At 45.0% G+C, this 21,423-nt stretch overlaps 1 protein-coding gene across 2 annotated transcripts in view; it reads left to right on the forward strand.

The window, feature by feature from the left end:
- Positions 1-21,423, forward strand: part of MAMDC2 (MAM domain containing 2) — a 141,581-nt gene that overhangs the window by 79,501 nt on the left and 40,657 nt on the right. For both annotated transcript variants that reach the window (XM_045065086.1, XM_004769232.3), the window contains exons 7-9: positions 2,717-2,810; positions 8,998-9,141; positions 12,161-12,426. In XM_045065086.1, coding sequence (XP_044921021.1) covers positions 2,717-2,810; positions 8,998-9,141; positions 12,161-12,426 — 504 coding nt within the window. The remainder of the gene's footprint in view (positions 1-2,716; positions 2,811-8,997; positions 9,142-12,160; positions 12,427-21,423) is intronic.

Below are 21,423 nucleotides of genomic sequence, written 5' to 3' on the forward strand. Positions count from 1 at the left end.
TTAAAGTGCAGAAGAGGTGGATTCTTCTCCTGATGTGGAGCCTCCCAGAGCGTTGGGGTCGGATTGGTCTGTGACCTGTCCTGTGTACTGAAGACAGGCCTGCCACTCCCCGTACCCCCTTCAGACCCCCTGCCCCCCCACCCCACAGCTCCATGGAGAGCACCATGACTTTTGCAGGACATGCATTCTTTCCGAGCCCCAAGTCTGATGAGGCCTTGGTTTGCTCTTGCAGCCCAGTGGAAAATTTTCTGAGTTTGGGTTATAAGGAGGAAAAGAAATGCACATACTGTTTCAGAAATTTCCCCTTCTATTAAAGTCCAATGAGTCACACACACAGTTGACAAGACAGTCTCTTTGCGAACTCCTTCCATCCGACCATGAACTCCCTGGGCAGCATTTGTACAAGTGAGACTTGGCTGAATTTTCTTTTACATCAGTGCCTGAAAAAGTCACAATTCTGGACATATCCCCCCTCAGTGTGTATCCTTTCGGGTCCCATGGGCCTGCTTTTGCCCCCGCAGTCTGATGCACGATGCTGCTACTGGAAATCCCGCCAAAGGAACTCACCCTGCAGAGCCCGGGGAATTTAATGTCACCATATCCTCCAATGAATTCTGAAAAGGAAAACAGACATCGGAGACCCCATTTTCCAAACAAGAGTGAAGACGCTGGGCTGGCACCTGCACTGTGACTTCCACATCCTGATGGGAAGCAGTCTCCTTCACCTGCTGAGTCAGATCAAACCCTGTCCTGCACTCGATCAGCGAGCGCCCTGAAGAGGAAATGCCGCGGCCCTGGGTTGTGTTTGTGGACTCCATGGCCCCTTCTCCCTGGTCCACATCTTTCCCCTTTGTTCCCAGCCTACCCTCTCACCTCTGCCAGCAACCAACTTCCGGGGCCTCTCTTAGATTTTGCAGAATCCCAGTGTCTGTGGGACCAGCGTTAAGCTGCGCTGGATCATCTCCACACTCTTTCTTTGAAAACCGGAGACACTAAGGCCTGGAAGAGGGAAGGAACCTGCTTGAGCTAATTACTGGCTAAGTAGGCTCAAACCTGAATATGGGTTGAAGAGGGGGTCAGCCTGGAGAAATCCGCATGAATTTGATACAGAACTCAGGATGCACCTGACTACATGTTAGGGACGTTCCATACCTCATCCCATTTAATCTCAGTAGTCTGCCATCGTAGGGGTTATTATGCCTGTTTCATAAATAACAAAGGCAAAGCTTTTGTCGTCTAGTTTGAAGTCAAAAATCTTAGTTTTGCTCAAAAAAGACTCACTGATATTTTGTGTATATTGTAAAGATATACAAGCAGGTAGATCCCTCTTAACAATGTAGTCAAGGTTAACTAACTAGTGCCAGAAATGGGACTTGAACCCTGGTCTGTCTGCCTCTTTAGAAGAGCTTGGAGAACTAGGATCCTAGAGGTCAGATCTCGCCCACTGCTGTTTGCCTGGCTGCCGCAGTGGTGGGCTGTTTGTTCCTTGTTTTGCCATGTTGGCTTTAGTGTTTGAGGAAATCACCAACACGGAAAAACCCAATGATCTCCAAAAAAAAAATACAGAGATCCAGGTCCTCTTGATGATTTGGTAGGTCCAGACACTTTGGGCCTGAACTCCGGAATGGAGGGAGCTGAGTAGCAGGCGCCCCTATGGACCAGGCTTGGGTTCCCCATTTCAGGACCCTCTGCACCCTGTCCTGCTGTGTCCCACCGAGCTCAGGTCATGCATACAGGTCACCTGCCTGGCCTGAGTTTCAGCCCCTGCCACCACTGCCTCTTGTGTTGCTCACCGGTGGGCTGCCCTCTGGGCTGGTTTTTCCACCGTGCTCCCGGCTGTGTGCAGTGCCGTGTGCGCCCCTCCCCATCCCCAGGGGCTCAGGCAGAAGGAAGTCCCTTGACCTCAGAGTAGAGCTGGTGGCCCAGAAGGAAGAAACACAGAAGGGCTGAACCCCTTAACAACCTCACCTTCTCTCCGACCATTTGGATGTGCCTGGGCAGGCTGGACCCTGACATCCATACCTCGGATGTGGGGCCCAATTTTGCCTGAGCAGACAGGTCGTCTTCTTTGATTCTGTGTCTTGTTCAGAACCCTCACAGAGAATTTCATATGGCAAAAAGGGAAAGAACCCTGCTGGGGCTTAGTTCTCTGGGAAGGGCAGTGGAGAGCCTGGCCTGCATTCGGCAAGGGGCCTGTTGTTCCTCCAATCGAAGGTCATCACTCAAACTGTCGAGTCTGTGGTTCTCTCAGAGAGTGACATACACTCAAGCGAGGGGGACTCCACCAATAAAACACAACTTAGGGCTCACTAGTCCCTCCCCCTTAAGGAAACTGTAGATCAAGTCGGGAGCTGCCCTAGATTTAGGAACATGATTCCTAACAAGTACTTACAACTTGCCATCACCTGGCTTGGCGGCCACATCATTTTAAGTCATAATTAAGAGAGGGCCCTGGATGACTCAGTCCACTGAGGGTCGGACTCTTGGTTTCAGCTTAGATCATGCTCTCAGAGTCACAAGTTCGAACCCTGTGTCAGGCTCCACGCTCAGCATGGAGTCTGCTTGGGATTCTCTCTCTCCCTCTGCCTCTCTCTCTCTCTCTCTCTCTCAAATAAATAAATAAATCTTTTTAAAAAATCCGTAGATCCTAGTTAAGGGCTCTGAAGCCTGACAGAAAATATGTAAACCTGTAACAATCCGTCATCTTCCCCGGCAGGTTATTTTTGAAGTTGCTTTCAATGGTCCTAAAGGAGGATACGTTGCTCTAGATGACATTTCTTTTTCTCCTGTTTCCTGCCAGAATCGGACAGGTAAGCATTCTCTTTCTCTTCTGGCTCCCATACCGGATTTTCCTTTCTCGGTAGACGCCTGGGGTCAGGACTTGATTTAATTCCTTCTAATTTTCTCACCTCTCCTGTAATCTCCTTTAAAAAAATTATTTAATGGAATAGTCATTTTTCTGCTACGTTACTCTTTTTTCCCCCTCACAGAGTGAATTTAATTTTTCTGACAGCACCGGCCAGTTGTCATAGGGAGATTTCACGATCCCTGCCTACTACGTAATGAAAATTAAAGAATATGAAGACATTCCCTCCCCATGTTTCTCTTTAAAGCATATCTTAGATCCACACACAGGTGGCCGAGTAGGTAGAAAAACTCTCAAACTCTACTGAATAGAATGATAAAGACTCTTTCTAATTTTAGGTACCCAAGACCTACGAATATCTCCGTGTTTAAAGTTGTTAATATTTGGTATACATAATCTCTGTGACATGTTTATGATATTTATATCATGGACTTAATTTAATTTCTCTTTCTAAGTAAATCCTCAAATTCTTTCATCGTGGCCAATTTTGTAATTTCCATAAACTTGGTGTTTGGAAAAGAGAGGACATCCTTACTTTCTGGGAAAATAAGTAAGCAAATCAATTCAAAGTACATTAAAAAACAAATGTTCTAGGGGCATCGGGGGGACTCAGTCAGTTAAGTCTCTTAAGTCTGCCTTCAGCTCAGGTCCTGATCTCAGGGTCCTGAGGTCGAGCCCCACGTCAGTCTACCTGCTCAGCGGGGCATCTGCCTTTCCCTCTCCCCATCTCTGCTCTTGCTCTTTTGCACTATCTCCCTCTCTCTCAAAGAAATAAATAAAATCTTAAAAAAGAATGAGAAGTCGACAAATGTTCTAGAATAAGAAGGATAACACTATATTCATGATAATCCACATAAATGCAATTGGCCTTACCTTTTAGTGATTATTTTTTTTTGAAAGCCCCCAGGGAAACGGTGGTTGTCCCAATCTTATTAATGAGCCCTCATTCTGATCTTCAGAGCATGGGAAATAAATTTTTGAACCTGGCCGTTGAAGTCTGACTTTCACTTAAGATAGAGTTGGTGTCTAATTTTATATGGCTTAAGATATATTCTACAAGCAAGGGGACTGAGAAAAGTAGTATTTTCTACTTGAGCTAAAGTGCTACCCCCAAATTAGAAACACTGTAATATGCTAAAACGAAATAGTATTTTTTTTACTAATCCTAATTTTAAAAAAGAAAAAAAATGCTAGTGAGACAGAACCAGACAATGCATATTTACATATTTTCATTAAAATGATTTAAACCAAACTGTAATCCCAAGATTAAAAGAGTCTCTAAATTGGACAGAACACAGGAACCAACATTGTTTTGTTTCTCTAAATTGGACTGTTCTCTAATCTTATCAGCTAATATTTCAGTGATGTCAATAGTCGTTTCACAACCCCTTCATCATTATTTTTGGAAAGTTCCTCCTCTTTGTCGCCAGGCATTTACATTGAACTTTTCTATTTCCAAGTGATACATACAGGAGAAGAGGTGTTTGTTCAGTGTACGCAGGGGACAGAGGGTGGGGTGACAAAGCAGATGGGAGGTCACAGTGTCTACTGAACCACCTCACAAGTAATGTCTGGAAACACTCTTCCTTTTAAAAAGACAGAATCTGTGTGAGCGCTTTCCCACTGACTGGTGAAGAGAAAAGAAAGATTCCAGCCAAGTAAGGACTATTTATTAAAAGGGCTGATGGCCCCTCGGTCTGCAAAATTCGGCCCACAAACAGACCCTTCCGCTGCAGGGACCACCAATCCACATTGTCCTGTAATGAGGTTAGCCAAGGCTCCATGATGGTCTTCAGAACTTCCAACCTGGCATCTTGGCCTTAAAATGGTTTAATGGTGTGATCCTAGCATTACGTTCCTGAGTCAGAACTCTGGATTCACAGCCCTACTCTGCCACTTACAAAATGTGTGACCTTGGGCGTGTTAATTAACCTTTCTGAGATTCTGTTTCCGCATCTGTGGGACGGGGTTAGAAGACTCTGTTCCATCCAGTTGGGAAGATGATAAGTTAATGTCCGTGAAGGCAGAGTATGGCACTCAGAAAATGCCGGGCCATGAAGCTTCATGTTATTTACTTAACTTTCAAAACATGCCTGTCCCTTCCCTGGGGACCAGAGAGTCAGATTGAAGCTGAAGAGAACCAGCAAAGGGCACTGCCTTGGTGAATGGGTGAGTGGGAGCCTGCTTGATGCCTTTCCTGCAGCAGCTGTGGACCAGATTCTGAGTCTTAGACACCGAGGCCTCCATTTTTCATACTTCATCTCGCATTTCACAAATAGTTTATGTCCTTCTGTTTCCTAACAGGTGCCAACATTTTTTTCCTTATCTTGGGTAGCTCCAAGACTTGTTGTCTCTGCTTTTCCCAGCTGGACCTAGCATTTTCTTCCCTCATCTCCCCAAGTAGGCTGAGACAGGAATGATTTCAACATATGAAGCATCTCGTTCCCACCCTCTGGTTGGGCTTAGAGTTAATCCAAGCTCCCTGACCTGGGACCTACTCTCGAGTCACAGGTGTTAAACAGCGGTGTCGTGTCACCCCCCAGTACTCCCTCAGGACGCTGCCAGAGGACAGACCTCCCCACTCGCCCTACTTGAGTTAGGGCACTTGCCTTTCCAAGGCTCTTGCACCCACGACTTCTCTGCCCACCACCATGTTTGGCCCAGTGCCTAGATCTTAGGAATAAGCTCTCCTTTTAGGCTGTGAATCCTTGAATGGCTGGCAGGTGATTCCATGCACTTGTAAAGATCCCGTCTTAATGCCCAGCCCCAGACTGAGAGCTCCCACTGCTTTGCCATCCGCAGGCCCAATCTCCTCTCAGGGCCTGGGTCCAGCACACCCCCAGGCCAGGAACTGGGAGGGGCCTGACACTCACGAATATACCCCTCTAAGGACATCTGCCTGGGCCTAAATCCCAGTTCTGCCCATTCCCTAACAACACACTGCCCATTTGATGTCTGGTGGGAAACCTGACTGTAGTTGTTGCCTTGGTTACAGCTGTCATTGCCTTAGCTCAGACTTCAAGTGTCTCCACTGCCTGGTCAGCGGCCCGGCCCCTGCTCCGCAGGATTGCTCAGTCTGGCGCCTGGTCCCCCTCACTCTGTCTCCAAGCCAGCTTTGAGTGGTCTCAGCCTGCCTTCGGGCTGGCTCATGCTACATCAACCCCCCGTGTCAGTTTAGCAGCCTGTGGAGCCCGCCGTGCCCGGTTCTCGAGCGAGGCAGGGGCTGGGGACAGAAAAGGCTGCTGATGGGTGTTTAGATCTCTCGGACGGACGCTGAGTCCATCTCCATGAACTTCAGGATGAAAAATGCTACCAGAGACTTCTCAAAGGCAGGGCCCTCCACCTGATTAAAGTATTTCAAAGCCTCTCATTTCTAAAAAGTTCAAATGTTGGAAAGGAAGTAGTTATGTACATCTTAGATTGTGATGGTATCTTTTTGCTCAAAGGGCCTTTCTTCCGCACCCTCCCCCCCACCCCGCCTTTTTTTCTGACCAGCTGATGTTCGGGTGCTTCCAGCTGCCTCTGAGTCCTCCCTGTGTTTTGACCAGGTCGTTAATGCTCAACTGTCATGGCCGCTTGGCTCAGACGCCCTGAAACAAGCCTTAAGCAAAGGCTTTCCATCCACCCCCGATCTCTGGGGAGCTCATTTTGGGTTACAAACAGGCCCTCTGGCCCAGGCGTCAGGAATAAGACACTGTCTCATAGCAGAAGCAGCACTCTGGTTGAAAAAGATTTAGGCTCTCAGCGATGCTTTTGAGATTTTCTTTTTTATCAGACCTTCTCAGGACCCCAGACAAATCCACTTCGAAGGTATTTAGGTATTTAGCAAAAGACTATAATCACATTCTCAGAAACATCTTTTCCACATGACTCTGTTGGTCACCACGGAGAGAACTGAGCTGTGCTTCCTTTTAAGTTTTAATACCACCTCTTGCCTCTCCTGGATGCCTCATAAATGGGTTACGGTTCTCCTGTGACTGCCCAGGGGTATATTCCTTGGGATTGACCCCTGATGAGTGATTTCACTGACCTGCTATTCTCTTTGTGCATGGCTCTTGGGAGCCAGATAGCCATCTGTAGATTGTGGCTTTTCATCTACTTTTTCATGACCAGGTAGCAGAGGGGTCATGAAAGATTGGAGACCAATATGGGGTTTCCCCTGGTTGCAAATCTGGGAGGGGGGGGTGTCAAAGGCTGGTGTCAAAGGAGCCTTGTCTGTGTGACATCATGCTCAGTTTTCAAAGACTTCATCTTCATGGCTTAAAGATACTCCCTGGTGCTCCCAGAGACTGTGTGGGCAAAGAGCAGTGTGTGGGTGAACCCACCAGCATCAGAGCACTGAGAATGGTCTTCATTTACTTTTCTCCTCTCTGCTTCGTCAGTCAGGGTGCTCGCTTTGCACCCTTGCAAGGCCATGTCACCCAAGATGTGATAGGGATCCAATTATCTAGGAACCTTTTGTTCCTATTCTTTTTTTTTTTTTTTTTTTTTTTTTAATGTGGTGTTGGTGTCTTTTTTTAGTTTAGTGTTTTTAAAACTTAGTTTTGTATCATTTTAAACTCAGACAAAACTTGCTCCGTGGGTTAAACCTCTGCCTTCAGCTCAGGTCATGATCTCAGGGTCCTGGGATCGAGCCCCACATCGGGCTCTCTGCTTGGCAGGGAGCCTGCTTCCCTCTCTCTCTCTCTGCCTGCCTTTCTACTTACTTATGATGTCTGTCTGTCAAATAAATAAATAAAATCTTAAAAAAAAAAAAAAAGACTCTTCATCCAGATCTAAAAATTGTTACCATTTTGCCACTGTTGCCTTATCGACCATGTAATCTTATCGAGCAAGATGTAGACGTTACGCCCCTTTGCCCCTAAATACTTCAGTGTGTATTTTCCATGTGTTAGCACATTTTCCATGTGTTAACAGGTAATTATAAAGTTCAGGAAATTTGGTACCGATACAATATTATCAACTAACCATGGCCCACATGCTACTTTCACCAGTTGTCCCAGTGCTCTCTTTTATAGCTTTTTGTTTTCTTGGACCAAGATTCAATCTCAGGTGCTTTACAGCATTTGATTGTCATGCCTCTTTCGTCCCCTTTAATCTGGGCCATTTCCTCAGCCCACATCACTGTTCTCTTCCTTTGGAAATTGAGGAATTGAGAGTATAGTGACTTTTTGTCCATAAACAGCTCCCTGTTTCATCAGGTCACTGCTCCCAGAACTCAAATGTTTCTCTAGAGGTGATTTCCCAGTTATTCAAAACAGTGTCCTCTTTCTCTGGCCCTAAAAGCTTAGACCAGAGAATGTCAGTATGTAGAACGGATCACAGTTGGCTACATCGAACGTGTCCCAAACTGTGGCTGTCACATCCCCTGTGGACTCAGACAGTCTGAACAGTAAGATTTACAATCACTTGTTGCTGTACCAAGTTATTCTCAAAAGAGCAGAAATCTTTTATGTTCCATTCCCTCCAAGCAATCTGGAATGAGGTGTATTTATAGACCAGGGTAAATGATACCAGAACTCAGCAAACGCCAAAATAATAGCAGTATGGGTGATGAAATTGGTGTGACTTTTTGAACAGCATGGTTTATCCTGAGCAGTGATTTTCTTCAAGCAGATCAGCTGTACTGCTAATGTCAATTATAAATAGACAGCGGCTGTGCCGGTGACACAGCGATCAGTCAACAAAGGAAAATTATTTCTGGAAAATATTATTTCTAAAATACCTGTCTGAGAGAAAAATTAAGAGTTCCTTAAAATCTTTACCATTTTCTTTCTTTTAATTTTCTATGAATGAGTTTTGAATTGTAAAGAAGTATGTAAATAATTGCTCCCCGTCTTTACATTTTGAAAAGAAATTTCTTTTGAAGTCTGGTACTTACTTATTTTTTATAGAGTATGAACAGGGCTCCTTCCCTCCATCCCTTAAGGGAGGAAAAGAGCAATCTGCCTGTCATGAGGAGATGTTAGTTTGATGCTAACCTGCCAGGATACCATCAGGGTAGAGATATTTTGTTGTGTTTTATGTGTTCAGTCTCCCTGGCACAAATGTGTACATATTTGTCAACCAGTTGAAGTAGTCCTTTGAGACCCTAGGATCTGGCTCTTTAACTTTGCTTCTCCTTTCTTCAGAGCTTCCTTTCAGTGCTGTGGAAGCCGGCTGCAATTTCGAGGAAGATTTCTGCAACTTTTATCAAGATAAAGAAGGTTCAGGCTGGACCCGGGTGAAAGTAAAACCAAACATGTATCGGGCCGGAGATCACACATCAGGCAACGGTAAATCAGAAGTCTGTGCCTGTGGGGACTCTGAGGGTGGGGGTAGTATTCATGTTCCGTCTGCCATTCTTTTTTTTTTTTTTTAATTATTTTTTATAAACATATAATTATATTTTTATCCCCAGGGGTACAGGTCTGTGAATCACCGGGTTTACACATTTCACAGCACTCACCATAGCACATACCCTCCCCAGTGTCCATAACCCCCACCCCCTTTCCCCAACGCGCACCCCCCCCCCCCCCCCCCCCCCCCCCCCCCCCCCCCCCCCCCCCCCCCCCCCCCAGCCCAGCAACCCTCAGTTTGTTTTGTGAGATTAAGAGTCACTTACGGTTTGTCTCCCTCCCGATCCCGTCCGTCTGCCGATCTTACTCCATATCTCTCAAGACTGCCACTTAAAAAAAAAAAACGGCAACTGTAAAGAAGTAAAAACAATGGGTAATCTTGTGTTTTGCCACTTTAAAAAAAAATGGCATTTAATTTGCTGTGCTAGCAAGCCTGCCTGCCAGTTCTTTAAACAGCCAAAGCTTCGGAAATTATCTTGCTTTTCCCTTTAGATAGAAAAGTGCTTTTAAAAAGCTAGTAGATTCCAATTACAGGAAACATCCAGAAAAGGCAAATCTGTAGAGACAGAAAGCCAGTTCTTGGTGGCCAGGGGCTGGGCAGTTACTGTTTAATGGATATAGAGTTTCGTTTTGGGGTGATGAAAATATTTTGGAGCTGGATAGTGGTGGTAGTTGCCCAGCCCTGTGAATGTACTAAATGCCACTAAACTGTACACTTTAAAGTGGTTAAAATGGTAAATTTTATGTTATGTGTGTTGTACTCAATGAAAAATATTTTGTGAGGCTATAAAATCTATTGGAAAATATGGGGGGGGGGCACTTGATGGTTATGTCTACCAGGAACCTTAAGAAACAAGTTTGAGTTCCTGTGTATAAGAATTACCTACCTCGGGGCAGCTGGGTGGCTAAGTGGGTTAAAGCCTCTGCCTTCGGCTCAGGTCATGATCCCAGGGTCCTGGGATCAAGCCCCGCATCTCTGCAGAGCAGAGAGCCTGCTTCCTCCCCTCTCTCTCTCTGCCTGCCTCTCTGCCTACTTGTGATCTCTCTCTCTGTGTCAAATAAATAAAATCTTTAAAAAAAAAAAATTACCTACCTAATCACTTTGATGGCATCCCTGTGAAGCCCATTCATGTAGAGACTGGTACAAAGGGCTTGTTTTCAAGGGGTGGTGTCTATGTCACTTTATTCAATGGTGATTTTTACACTGGGCACTGGGGTGTGCTTACCATACACTGAGGAAACTTACGTTTCAGAGCATCTTACTTGCACAGGCCCTGGGAAGGGCCTTGAAAGGGGCCCTCACAGTTTTTTACTTGTAATCATAAATTCTTTTCTTAGAGGCGGCTTAACTTGTAGAAATACAGGTACTATAAAAACCTCTGGTCATTGGCCAGACTAATCAATCAGGTCCTTCCCCCACTGGCTAACAATCATTTCAATGGGCAAAAGAGATGTTAGACAAATATATACACAAATAAACTTATAATTACCTATTGTGGCACATGCCATGGAAGAAATGAAGAGCAGGCTCCGAGAGAGCTGTGGTGTGGCAGATCAGAGTCAGCATTTGGGATTTTTTTTTTTTTTTATAAAGGAAATGAGAAACCATCAAAAGGTTTTAAGTAAAAGAAGAGTAGAATTAAATTCAGGTTTCAAAAACGTTTTTCTGACTGTGTATAGACACCTATATTAGTCTGCTCAGGTGGCCAGGGTGACCTAAAAAGCAGAAATGGATTTTTCACAGTTCCGGAGGCTGGAAGCCCAAGATCGAGATGCTGTCAGGGTTGGTTTCTGGGGAAACCACTCTTTCTGCCTTGTAGAGAGATGGCACCTTCTCACTGGGTCCTTCTGGCCTTCACTCTGTGTGTACCAGTGGAGAGAGAAAGGGGGCTCTGGTGTCTCTTCCTCCGCGAGGACCTATAGGTTCTATAGGATTAAGGCCCCACCTGTATAACCTCATTTAAATACCTCGTTAAAGACCCAATCTCCAAATACATTTACATGGGGAATTAGGGTCTCAACCAATGGATTTGGGGGTGGGGGTGGACACGACTCAGTCCATGTCACCAATCACATGAAATAAACCAAGAACCCTTTGCCAGATGAATTAAATCACTGGGTAAAACCCAACTACACACCAAGACTGAGGCGATCAAAGGAAAATTGATGGGGGAGGAGTAGGAAAAGGCAAGAAAGCAAAGTAGGTATTATTTTCTTCCTTTCTACCCAGGTTTTCTAGGCTCTGTGGGTCTGTTTTACATTCACGGGGGGGGGGGGGGGGGGGGGGGGGGGGCGGAGGAGCAGGTGGGAGGGAGGTCCTTGACCTTCTGCTTCTTTTTTGTTATTTAAAAGAAATGATTATTCTTCCTTGGATCCCTTTCTTGCACAGAAAGGGTACTTGAGAGATCTTTTCTTGTAAATGACAGACTGAAACAAAATAGATCTGCGCAATTCAGTCCCTAACAATACTTCTGTGAAATAATCAAAATCCCAAGGACTTCCAGACCAGCCTGTGATCTCTCTATCTCTGCTGTTGGCAGCAGAGATGAGAAGGAAAAACCGGTCTGGCCCCAACGTACGTTAGGACCCAGTACTAAGTACTGGATTGATCCAGGCAGCTGGGGAACCAAGATGATTTCATCCCTTTTGTTTCATGAGAAACACAAATCCTAACTGATGACTGGCATCTGAGCATATGCAGATGGGAATCTATACTAGTTTGTGAAGTTTACTTAGAACTGAAGAAGTTTTATTGGTAATAGAGCCACATGATGTAATCTGCCACTTAAGCCACAGATAGTTAAGTACAAAATGCATTCTATCATTTAAAGCCTATGGGAATAGTCTCTGTTGGCAAATCCCACTACGTTTAAGCAAATTTTCACACTTGACCCTTTGGGCTAGATGATTTAAGTTTGTCATTGCTGATAGCCTCAATGTTTTGTCCTGTCTGCAGGGTACTACTTGCTGGCTAACACAAAGTTTACATCTCAGCCTGGCTACATTGGAAGGCTCTACGGCCCCTCCCTGCCAGGAAACTTGCAGTATTGTCTACGTTTTTATTATGCCATCTACGGGTTTTTAAAAATGAGTGACACCCTGGCAGTTTATATCTTTGAAGAGAATCATGTAGTTCAAGAGAAAATTTGGTCTGTGCTGGAGTCTCCAAGGGGTGTTTGGATGCAAGCGGAAATCACCTTCAAGAAACCCATGCCTACCAAGGTATAGTAGACCCAGGGCAACACTTTGACCCTTTGTTCATCTTCGGTTTCTGGGCTAGGTTAGTGAATATCTGTTTAATTATTTTCAACTGGAGATGTGTTTATTTTTCTTCTGGGAGCCCCACCGCTGCACTCTAGCCGAGCCATGCACAAATTATATTATCTACAAGTTGTTTTCAGTTTTCTGTGTCTCGGAATCATGGCCACCTAGAGTGTTTGCTTGTTTATTTCTTAGATTCCCTGAGAGCAGACCAAAGACAGGGAATGCATGAACAGTCCAAGTTCAACAGCTAAACTTTTATTTGAAGCCCCAATTACCTCTCTCCTTCTCAATCTGCCACAGTCACAAAGACACACACACGAGCCCACACACACATAGGAATACTAATTACTTTACAATAATTTATAATACTAAATGACTTAAAGGATGAAGTCAGTGAGCCTGGTTTTACTTTGAGGCCTTAAGGTCTCTCTTTGTTAACAAGAGAGAAGCGTCAGTAAAAAATGAAAACCAACCCAGATGGAGAGGGTTTATGTAAGGTACCATCACCTGCTGATTTTGAAGCAATAAGAGGACAAAGAGATCTTGACTGCAAAGGGAATATAAAGAAAACTATAATCTCCCAACTTTAACAAATCCTAAAGGAAGGTTTACAGAAGTAATAAATTCGGTCAACTGCAACCCAGATATGAAACCAGTATGGAAAAATCCATTTTGTTTCAGCCCATCATTCAACCAGAAAATGTCTTTCTACTTGAGCCAATTCACTCTGAGCAAGAAAGGTCTCTTTCTTCAAACAGATGACTCACAGAGTGGGAGCTCAAAAAATATTGTTGGATGAAAGGGAAAGGATCGATCAGTTGATCATGTTTATTAACCAGGAATAAACTCAAAGTGCAGGCTCCTTAGGGGAAGATACAAACCTGGAGGGTTTGTAGAAGGTAGTAGAACCTTCTTCGCAAGTGTTAATGGCTGAGCTTCTCTTAGTTGTAGCCATCCAGACAGAAGATAGCTTCATCCATCTGTAGTTTTCTGCTGAAGAAATATGGCACACCAGTCCCATCATAATGATGCGTGGTTACTTTTAGTCCATTAGAATACCCACCAGGGAATGATTAAATTTTCACAATGATGAATCAAAGACCTTTGAAAATCTTTACAAAGTTCTTTTCCATTGTTAGAAATTGTGATTATAATGATATGGTAGCCTCCATGACTTACGACTTTTTTTAAAAATTAATTTATTTATTTTAGAAAGAGAGCATGAGTGGGGGGAGGGGCCAAGGGAGAGGGAGATCAAGAGAGTCTTAAGCAGACTCCCCGCTGAGCTGCGCAGCATGGAGCCCAATGGGGGGATTAGTCTCATGACCCTGAGCTCGTGACCTGAGCTGAAATCAAAAGTCAGACGTTCAACTGACTGAACCACCCAGGCGCCCCCATAACTTACCAACTTCTAAAAACAAGTGAGCCAATTTACGATACTTCTCTCAGAACATAAGCACACAAGTTTTGTCACAGTCTCATAGGTATAGCTCGTATTATGGTTATGCTAATTAAACAGGTAGTGTTATCGTAGGTCTCGCCTTCTGAACTCCGTAACACTTGCATCACATGACTAAAGTGAGATGCTTCATACATCCCTTGGGTAGTAGAGGAAGCTAGTTAATGTTTCTGGTGCCAAGTCCCTACTCCTTCCTAGTCTAGACTCCATGCCCTTTAATCTATTGCCTCGCCAATTCCAAACATTTCCTGAATGAGCCCGTCTTTCCATAAATGTCATCTGACCTTTGCAACGTCATTGAATTTCCTCTTTGATCTGTTAGTCCTAGAGGTAGCCAAGCCTCTCTGCACCTCTTGGGGATCCCAAAGGCTTAAATTGTTTCGCCATTACCAATTATAGTTACGGTAACACACACACACACACACACACACACACACACGTACCAGATTCACATAATCAGGGCTGCACCAGAAAGTAAGGAAATTTTTGTTATACTCTACACCCTGTTTTGCTAATGTTTTTTAAAAGGTAGGGGATATAATAAGCATTTTATTCATGTGGCTTTCATTTGTTTATTCATTCCCCTGTCCATTCCTTTATTTAACTAGAATTTACTAGATACATGCTCAGTGCAGCAGATATAAAGATGAATGAGACTCAAACCCTGCCCTTGAGGTGGAGATCACAGGTGATAGAAGAGTAAGAGACAGATACTTACGCAACTAACAATGTACAATCTCACCACCTCACAGAAGGGTCTCCTAGAGAAAAGTAGAGTAGTTCAACTAACCAGGCACATAAAAGATAGTGACCAGTAGAGGCCCACTGGGCTGGTGTGTGGATGGTCAGTTTCAGGCCGTCCGGATTCTAACTCTTGCTCGTGCCCCCGTCCACCCCCCTTCCCCTGTCCCTCCACATGCTCTCCTCACACACGTGCTCCTTTAGAGTGCGCCCAGCTCTTACCTGACACCCGTGGGTGACAGCAAGCCCCCCGGCCGGTGGGGAGGCCCTGGACCACTTGCCCTTTTCCTCGTTGGCGGGCTTCCGCCCGCTCCCAGCAGTTGCTCAGTTCCCTCCCGACCACAAGACGAAAAATGCATCTGGACCCGTGGGGGCAGGGACGTTCTTTCAGCCGTGGAAGGAACTCATCACGGATCTGGCCCCAACACTCATGAGCAGAAGTTCCAGTTCAACACCAGAAAACTCGGGACACATGTCTGCAGGTGGAGTGTGGTTTCTGGCCGGTCCCTGCTAAGCAGAACCAGCTCCTTGGAGCATGAGGGAGCCGTCTGACGGCCACCGCAGGGACGTGCATTAAGGCAGGAAGCTATAGCTTAGCAGCTGACGTAACATACACATAACATACACGGGAAATGAGGGCAAATGTGTTTCAGGGAAGGGATCCAGTGACAAATCAGAGTTGCCCTTACGACTCCCTTCCCCCGAATTCAAACTCCAGCGGCACTTCTTCTTATGGTGGTTTTTCTTCCTGATTTGGGGATACTTTCCTCTTTAATTTAATTTAATTTAACTTTTTAAAGATTTTATTTGACAGACAGAGTCACAAGTAGGCAGAGAGGCAGGCAGAGAGAAGAGGAAGCAGGCTCCCCACTGAGCAGAGAGCCCGATGGGGGACTCGATCCCAGGACCCTGGGATCATTACCTGAGCCGAAGGCAGAGGCTTTAACCCACTGAGCCACCCAGGTACCCCTCTTCTTTAATTTTAAATATTGTATTTCCACCTCTGTTTCTTGATTCATTAACTTGAATCGTGTTGCCTGTTATGAAAGATAAGGACTTTAGCTTATTTAATACTATTCCTTCTCCTTTTCTCTCGTCTCACGATATTTAGTTATATTTTGTTTTTAACTTTTGGTGCTTTTTACATCTTGCATACACTTAACTAGACACTTAACTATTTGGATCCATCAGCTCTAGATAGTGTCTCTTAACAGCCTCGTATGTGAGAATGAATGAATCTTCACCTCTACCTCTCCCTTCGCGGCTCTTGCCCCTCCCCTGGTCCAGATCTCTCGGGCTTTCACATTGTCACGGCTAATAATCTTTATGTTCCTGCAGTGGAGCCTTCTGGTTTGGCCAGTGGCCGGATTTCCCAGTGTGGGCCGCCTTGGCATTTGGAAGAGGACAGTTCTGCCTTTGGGGAGGGGTGTCCCTCACAATACCGGTTTTTTCCCATCTGCAATTAATGCAACCCCAGATTATTTCCACACGTTTCCAAATGGCCCCAGAAGTGCCAAACCATCCTTGAATGAGAACCATTGGTCTGTAAGTTGATTTCGAAAATGGAAATGAAATCCTAACCTTACCTGCTGTCCACTCTTGCCCTGCTCCCATCTCTGCTCTGCCTGGCAGCAGAATTTTCATGAGCAAACCACCCCCCTCCCTGACCACCCCGAATTAACCCTTCGGCTTCCTGTTGCTCTTAGGAAAGAGACTCTGTGTGCCCCGACGGCAGCCCCCTCCCGCTCTGTCTATTCTAACCCTCCTTTATGGGCTTTGCAATCTTAGGACTTTTTAGAATTGAGATGTAATTAACATATAGCATTGTATTAGTTTCAGGCATATAGTATGGTTCAATAACGCACATACTGTGAAATGACCACCACCGTACATCTAACATGTCACTACACGGTTACAGATTTATTTCCTTGTGATGAGATCTTTTAAGATCTACTGTCTTAGCAGCTTTTAAATTTGCAACACAATATCGTTATCTCTAGTCACCACGCTGTACATTACATTTCCAGGACTTCCCAATTTTATAACTGCGAGTTTGTACCTTTTGACCCCTTTCATTCGTTTCAGTCACTCTCTGCCCCTCATGTGTGGCGATCACCAATTTGTTCTCTGTGTCTATGCCCTCGGGTTTCTTTTCTCTTTTAGATTCCACTTGTGAGAGCACATGACTTTTTTTTTTTTTAGTCCACTGAAAAGGGGATGGTTAACTTTATTTTTTTATTATTTTTAAATTTTTATTTATTTTTAAAATTTTTTTTAGTGTTCCAGAATTCATTGTTTATGCACCACACCCAGTGCTCCATGCAATACGTGCCCTCCTTAATACCCACCACCAGGCTCACCCAACCCCCCAGCTCCCTTCCCTCCAAAACCCTCAGATTGTTTCTCAGAGTCCACAGTCTCTCATGGTTCGTCTCCCCCTCCGATTTGCCCCAACTCCCTTCTCCTCTCTATCTCCCCATGTCTTCCATGTTATTTCTTATGCTCCACAAATTGCCTTTCTCTTATTTCTTTTAGCCTTCATGCCCTCGAGGTCTGTGTTGTTATAAATGGCAAGAATTTGTTCTTTTTCATGGCTTCAATGATATCCTCTTATTCATAGAAATCTGTTTCTTCCTTACTTTTCACACTAGGAACCCCAAACCTAGCAGCTACTTGGGTCACAATTGCTTACTAATGGCTGTGGGACAGCTTTCAAGTTCTGACTTTGGGGCCGGGCTTGTTGACCCTCATCACGATCGCCTGCAAAGCTTTTAAAGTATCCATTGTCCATCTCCCTTTCTGTAAAAATAGAACCTTCATGAGGACAGGGACCTTATCAGTCTTGGTCATTTCTGTATCTATAGAAATCTGTGTCAGATGCAGAGTAGATCACCAGGGACATTTTGTTTGATAAATTTAGTTTGGTGTCTATGTGAACAATGTATAAGTGGATGAATAATGAAAAGAACAATGAAAAATAATTTTTTAAAAAATGAACAAGCAGGGGCGCCTGGGTGGCTCAGTTGGTTAAGCCGCTGCCTTCGGCTCAGGTCATGATCTCGGGGTCCTGGGATCGAGTCCCGCGTCGGGCTCTCTCTGCTCAGCAGGGAGCCTGCTTCCTCCTCTCTCTCTCTCTCTGCCTCTCTGCCTCTCTGCCCACTTGTGATTTCTCTCTGTCAAATAAATAAATAAAATCTTTTAAAAAAAGAAAATGAACAAGCAGACTTTCTAAGGCTGGTGAGCAGCAGAGCAAGGTTTCACCCATGTTTGTCCAGTTCTGAAGCCTGCCGTTGAACAGAGGTTTTTATTTTTTTAAATAATTTTTAGATTTATTTATTTATTTGAGAAAGAGAGAGAGATGGGGAGGTTGGGAGGGCAGGGGTGAGAGCAAATCCCAAGAAGACTCAGCACCAAGCGAAGAACCCAATGCAGGGCTTGATCTGACCCGAAACCAAGAGTCAGATGTGTAACCCACGGTGCCCCTCGGACTCTCCCAGCACAGGTGTCTTGAGATGCTCGAGGCTTCTACCCAGTCTGTTCAAGTGTGAGTAGTTGCGGCCCAACTCAGAGAGATCGAACAGCTGTATTTTTACCCCTGTTCCCTGGCTTGACAGCTTTGTCTTTGAGTTTTGACTATACGTGGGTTGATCCTGGTCCTAAATTCTCACCGGTGGAAGTGTTGGGTAGGTATGTTTGAGTCTCTATGCTACATACTTAAAATAATGACAATGACCCCTTCCATTTGCATTGTTAGTGTAACCTGCTTTTGTGAAGGAGTCGTGTCAGCTCAGAGCTGAGCTGAGAGGCAGCGTGGGCCTCAAAGAAGTCAGAACTGTTAGCCGCTCCCCACGTGTTTCTTTTCCGTCACTCCTAATACGGACACACTGGCCCACCTGTGCCTTCCCAGATGCCTTCCACTCTGGATGCTTCTGTTCCTTTCCTTCCCCTGGTGGTTCTCTCCCAGCCTATGTTAAGGACAATGGGCCGGTTCAGTTAATAATTCCCTATTTCCATAGACCGTCTAAAGTTCGATGGAAACTATAATATGTAGCTCTGTTTAAGGAAGGGTAGGCCGTTCTAGCAAGGTAGGCTGATGGACGGATTCTGGCTAATGTTGTCACAGCTGCCCACAACAGAAACTTTCACAGAACGCTTTCCATGTGCTGGGCACAGCGCTAAGCATTCGATGTGTTCTGCTTCGTTTAATGCTGTGGTGCCCTAGGAAGGAAGCAGTGCGGCCCCATTTAACAGATGAGGAAAGTTCAGGCAGAAAATTAAGGACATTGTTCAATAGCATGCAGAGCTGGTAGAGCTGAGAGGTAAACCCAGACCTTTTTGAATTCAGAATCCATGGTTTCTATACCAGGCCATTCTGTGCCCCTAGCCCTCTCCTGGCAGGAGGCAGATGACCAGGCGGGAAAGAGAACCCGGCCCTAACTCAAGATTGGTAAAAATTCTTAGTGCTTTATCATCGAGGCTCAGTTGTTCTATGTTAGAAATACCTTTGGCTCTTACAAGGGATCGGAATTCATGACGGATCATTTCAGACAAAGGAGAGCTGTGGGGTACAGGGAAACACAGCGTGATGCTGAAGGGTTCTCCTGCGCGGCTTCTCTGCCACTTACACCTTCGTCATTTGGGCTAGTCGTGTGACCTTGCGGAGCCTCACTTTTCTTCATGGAATCAGGACACTAGTAGTACCTTCCTCAGGCAATTACGGCGGAGAACGAAGGAAATGTGTCGAGTAAAGGCCTTAGCGCCGCACCTGGTACGTCATCAGCATCTGTTAAATTAACTGAACAGAGACAGAGGGAGAGACAGAGCGTGCCCGAGACTAAAGAATATTTTCTTCAGGTCCTGATCCCCAGCAGATTTCACAGGCAACATGTCTTTAGCATGTGGATAATTCTGCACCTTGATTTTTGCTATGAAGTATTCTTCAAGCTAAAAATCGGGTCAGAGCTACATTTTTATTTTAACAGTACTAGGCTTTCTTCATGACATGGTTGCCTTTGCAGTCACGAATGCCTACAGGAGATTTTTTTAATGTCTTAGAAACGTTTTGAAAGGCCTGAGTCATGAAACAGCTTTCTTGATCTGTTTTTCTCCAGCACATTGCTAAATGGAGGACAGGTAGTCAAGAGACACCTTGAGACTTTTACACACTAGGGATGATAATGAGGAGAGGGAACAATTCACTCCAAAGTGCTTTTCCTAAAAACCAAATGTCAGGAGAGACTAGAGGGCCATTGTCAGAAATTCCGTAAAGATGGAGCACAAATTTTAGCCTTTCTGTGTTCAGATCCTTAATTTAAAATTATTCTTGGTTTCTGCAGCCTGTGTATTAGGTCCTGCACTATCTCCTGGCCTGAAGCTAGTTTTCTCTTTAACAAAGATCTTCAAGAGGTCCGTTAATTAGAAGTACTGGGAGCAACTCAATATTGTGTTCCTTAAATATTTCTTTTGGAAAAAAATGTTAACTAGCCCATTAATGAGGAAATGACCAGGCATTCTGTCTCATCCAGGCCCAACTTAATCATCAGCGGGTTAATGGTCAAGCCTTCTAATATACATCTTTACTCTCTTATAAGATTAAAAAACAGATAAACTTTAAAAATGTCATTTATGGATTTGGAGAAAACCCTTATCTGGCCAGTCGGAGAAAATATAAATCCATTTATTTCTTTACTAGTCAAGAACCTTATGTCATTGTTTCTCAGGATATGTCCCCAGAGTACAGATCTTCTGAATAGTTCCATTGAAACAGAATTCTGTGGTCCAGTGAGTTGGGGGAAATTTTCCGTGCTCAGTCTCTTCCGTGTACACACCTGAAGATTCACAATGCACGGTAACATATTAGAAACTCTTGTAAGTTCTACACTAAAGGATCTTGCTGACCCTCATGTAAGGTGGTAGTTCCTTTAGAGTATTTAACGTAAAACCCTTGTCTTATGTGGCCCCTCTTAACATCGTGCTGCTATCATAGCATTTAATGCGTTACACTGAAATTGTCTATTTGCCTGTCTATTAATCCAACCGCAAGGGTCTGGAGAACAGGGAGCCTTGTCTCACATTCCCACAGTGTGAACACCATTCGGTAACAGGGTGGGTATTGAACACAGGGTTGGAAAGGGGAAGCCAGCTGGTAATGAATACAGGTTGATAGCAAGGACGAGCAGAGAGGTCCAGGGAAGAAGCAAGATGAACTCTTTCCGCCCTCGGATCATATGAACCACCATTGCGTGTAGCCCAGCACCTGAGCCACTCGTCCCACGGGGCATATGAATGTGAATGAACACTTAGAGGCAGGACTCTCCCGCCGGGGCAGATGGAAGGACACACCTAGACACGTAGCTGCAGAGTCTGGTTGAGGGCTTTTTCTGATGATATTTATTAAGTCCAAAAGCTGCAACTCTTCTCTGGGAGACAACTTCCCCTCCTCACACGGAATCATTTCGCTATTCCCAGTGACCGGTAGGAGGTTTTACGAGGCCTCTGGATGTTCTGGAAGCCTTTCGTGTCTGCCAGTGCAGCTTCTCCAGCCTCCGTCCTGCCTCTGTGGTCAGTGACGTTCCCACCCCCAGACGTTCAGGCTCTTCTTCACCTGCTGGTTTCCCGCTTGTTTCTCCCCGCCTCCGTCTTAGGATGCGAGCTCACAGGTTCATGTTCCATAGGGATGAAGGCTTTCAGCACAAACCCCTTCAGCTCTGTTTCTCTCTGAACCCTCACCTCCCTCTCTCGGTCACCGGGGCACG

The sequence above is a fragment of the Mustela putorius genome, unplaced genomic scaffold (genome assembly GCF_011764305.1).
Source record: "Mustela putorius furo isolate JIRA1106 unplaced genomic scaffold, ASM1176430v1.1 tig00003854_pilon_pilon_pilon, whole genome shotgun sequence".
In the NCBI taxonomy this organism is placed as follows: Eukaryota; Metazoa; Chordata; class Mammalia; order Carnivora; family Mustelidae; genus Mustela; species Mustela putorius.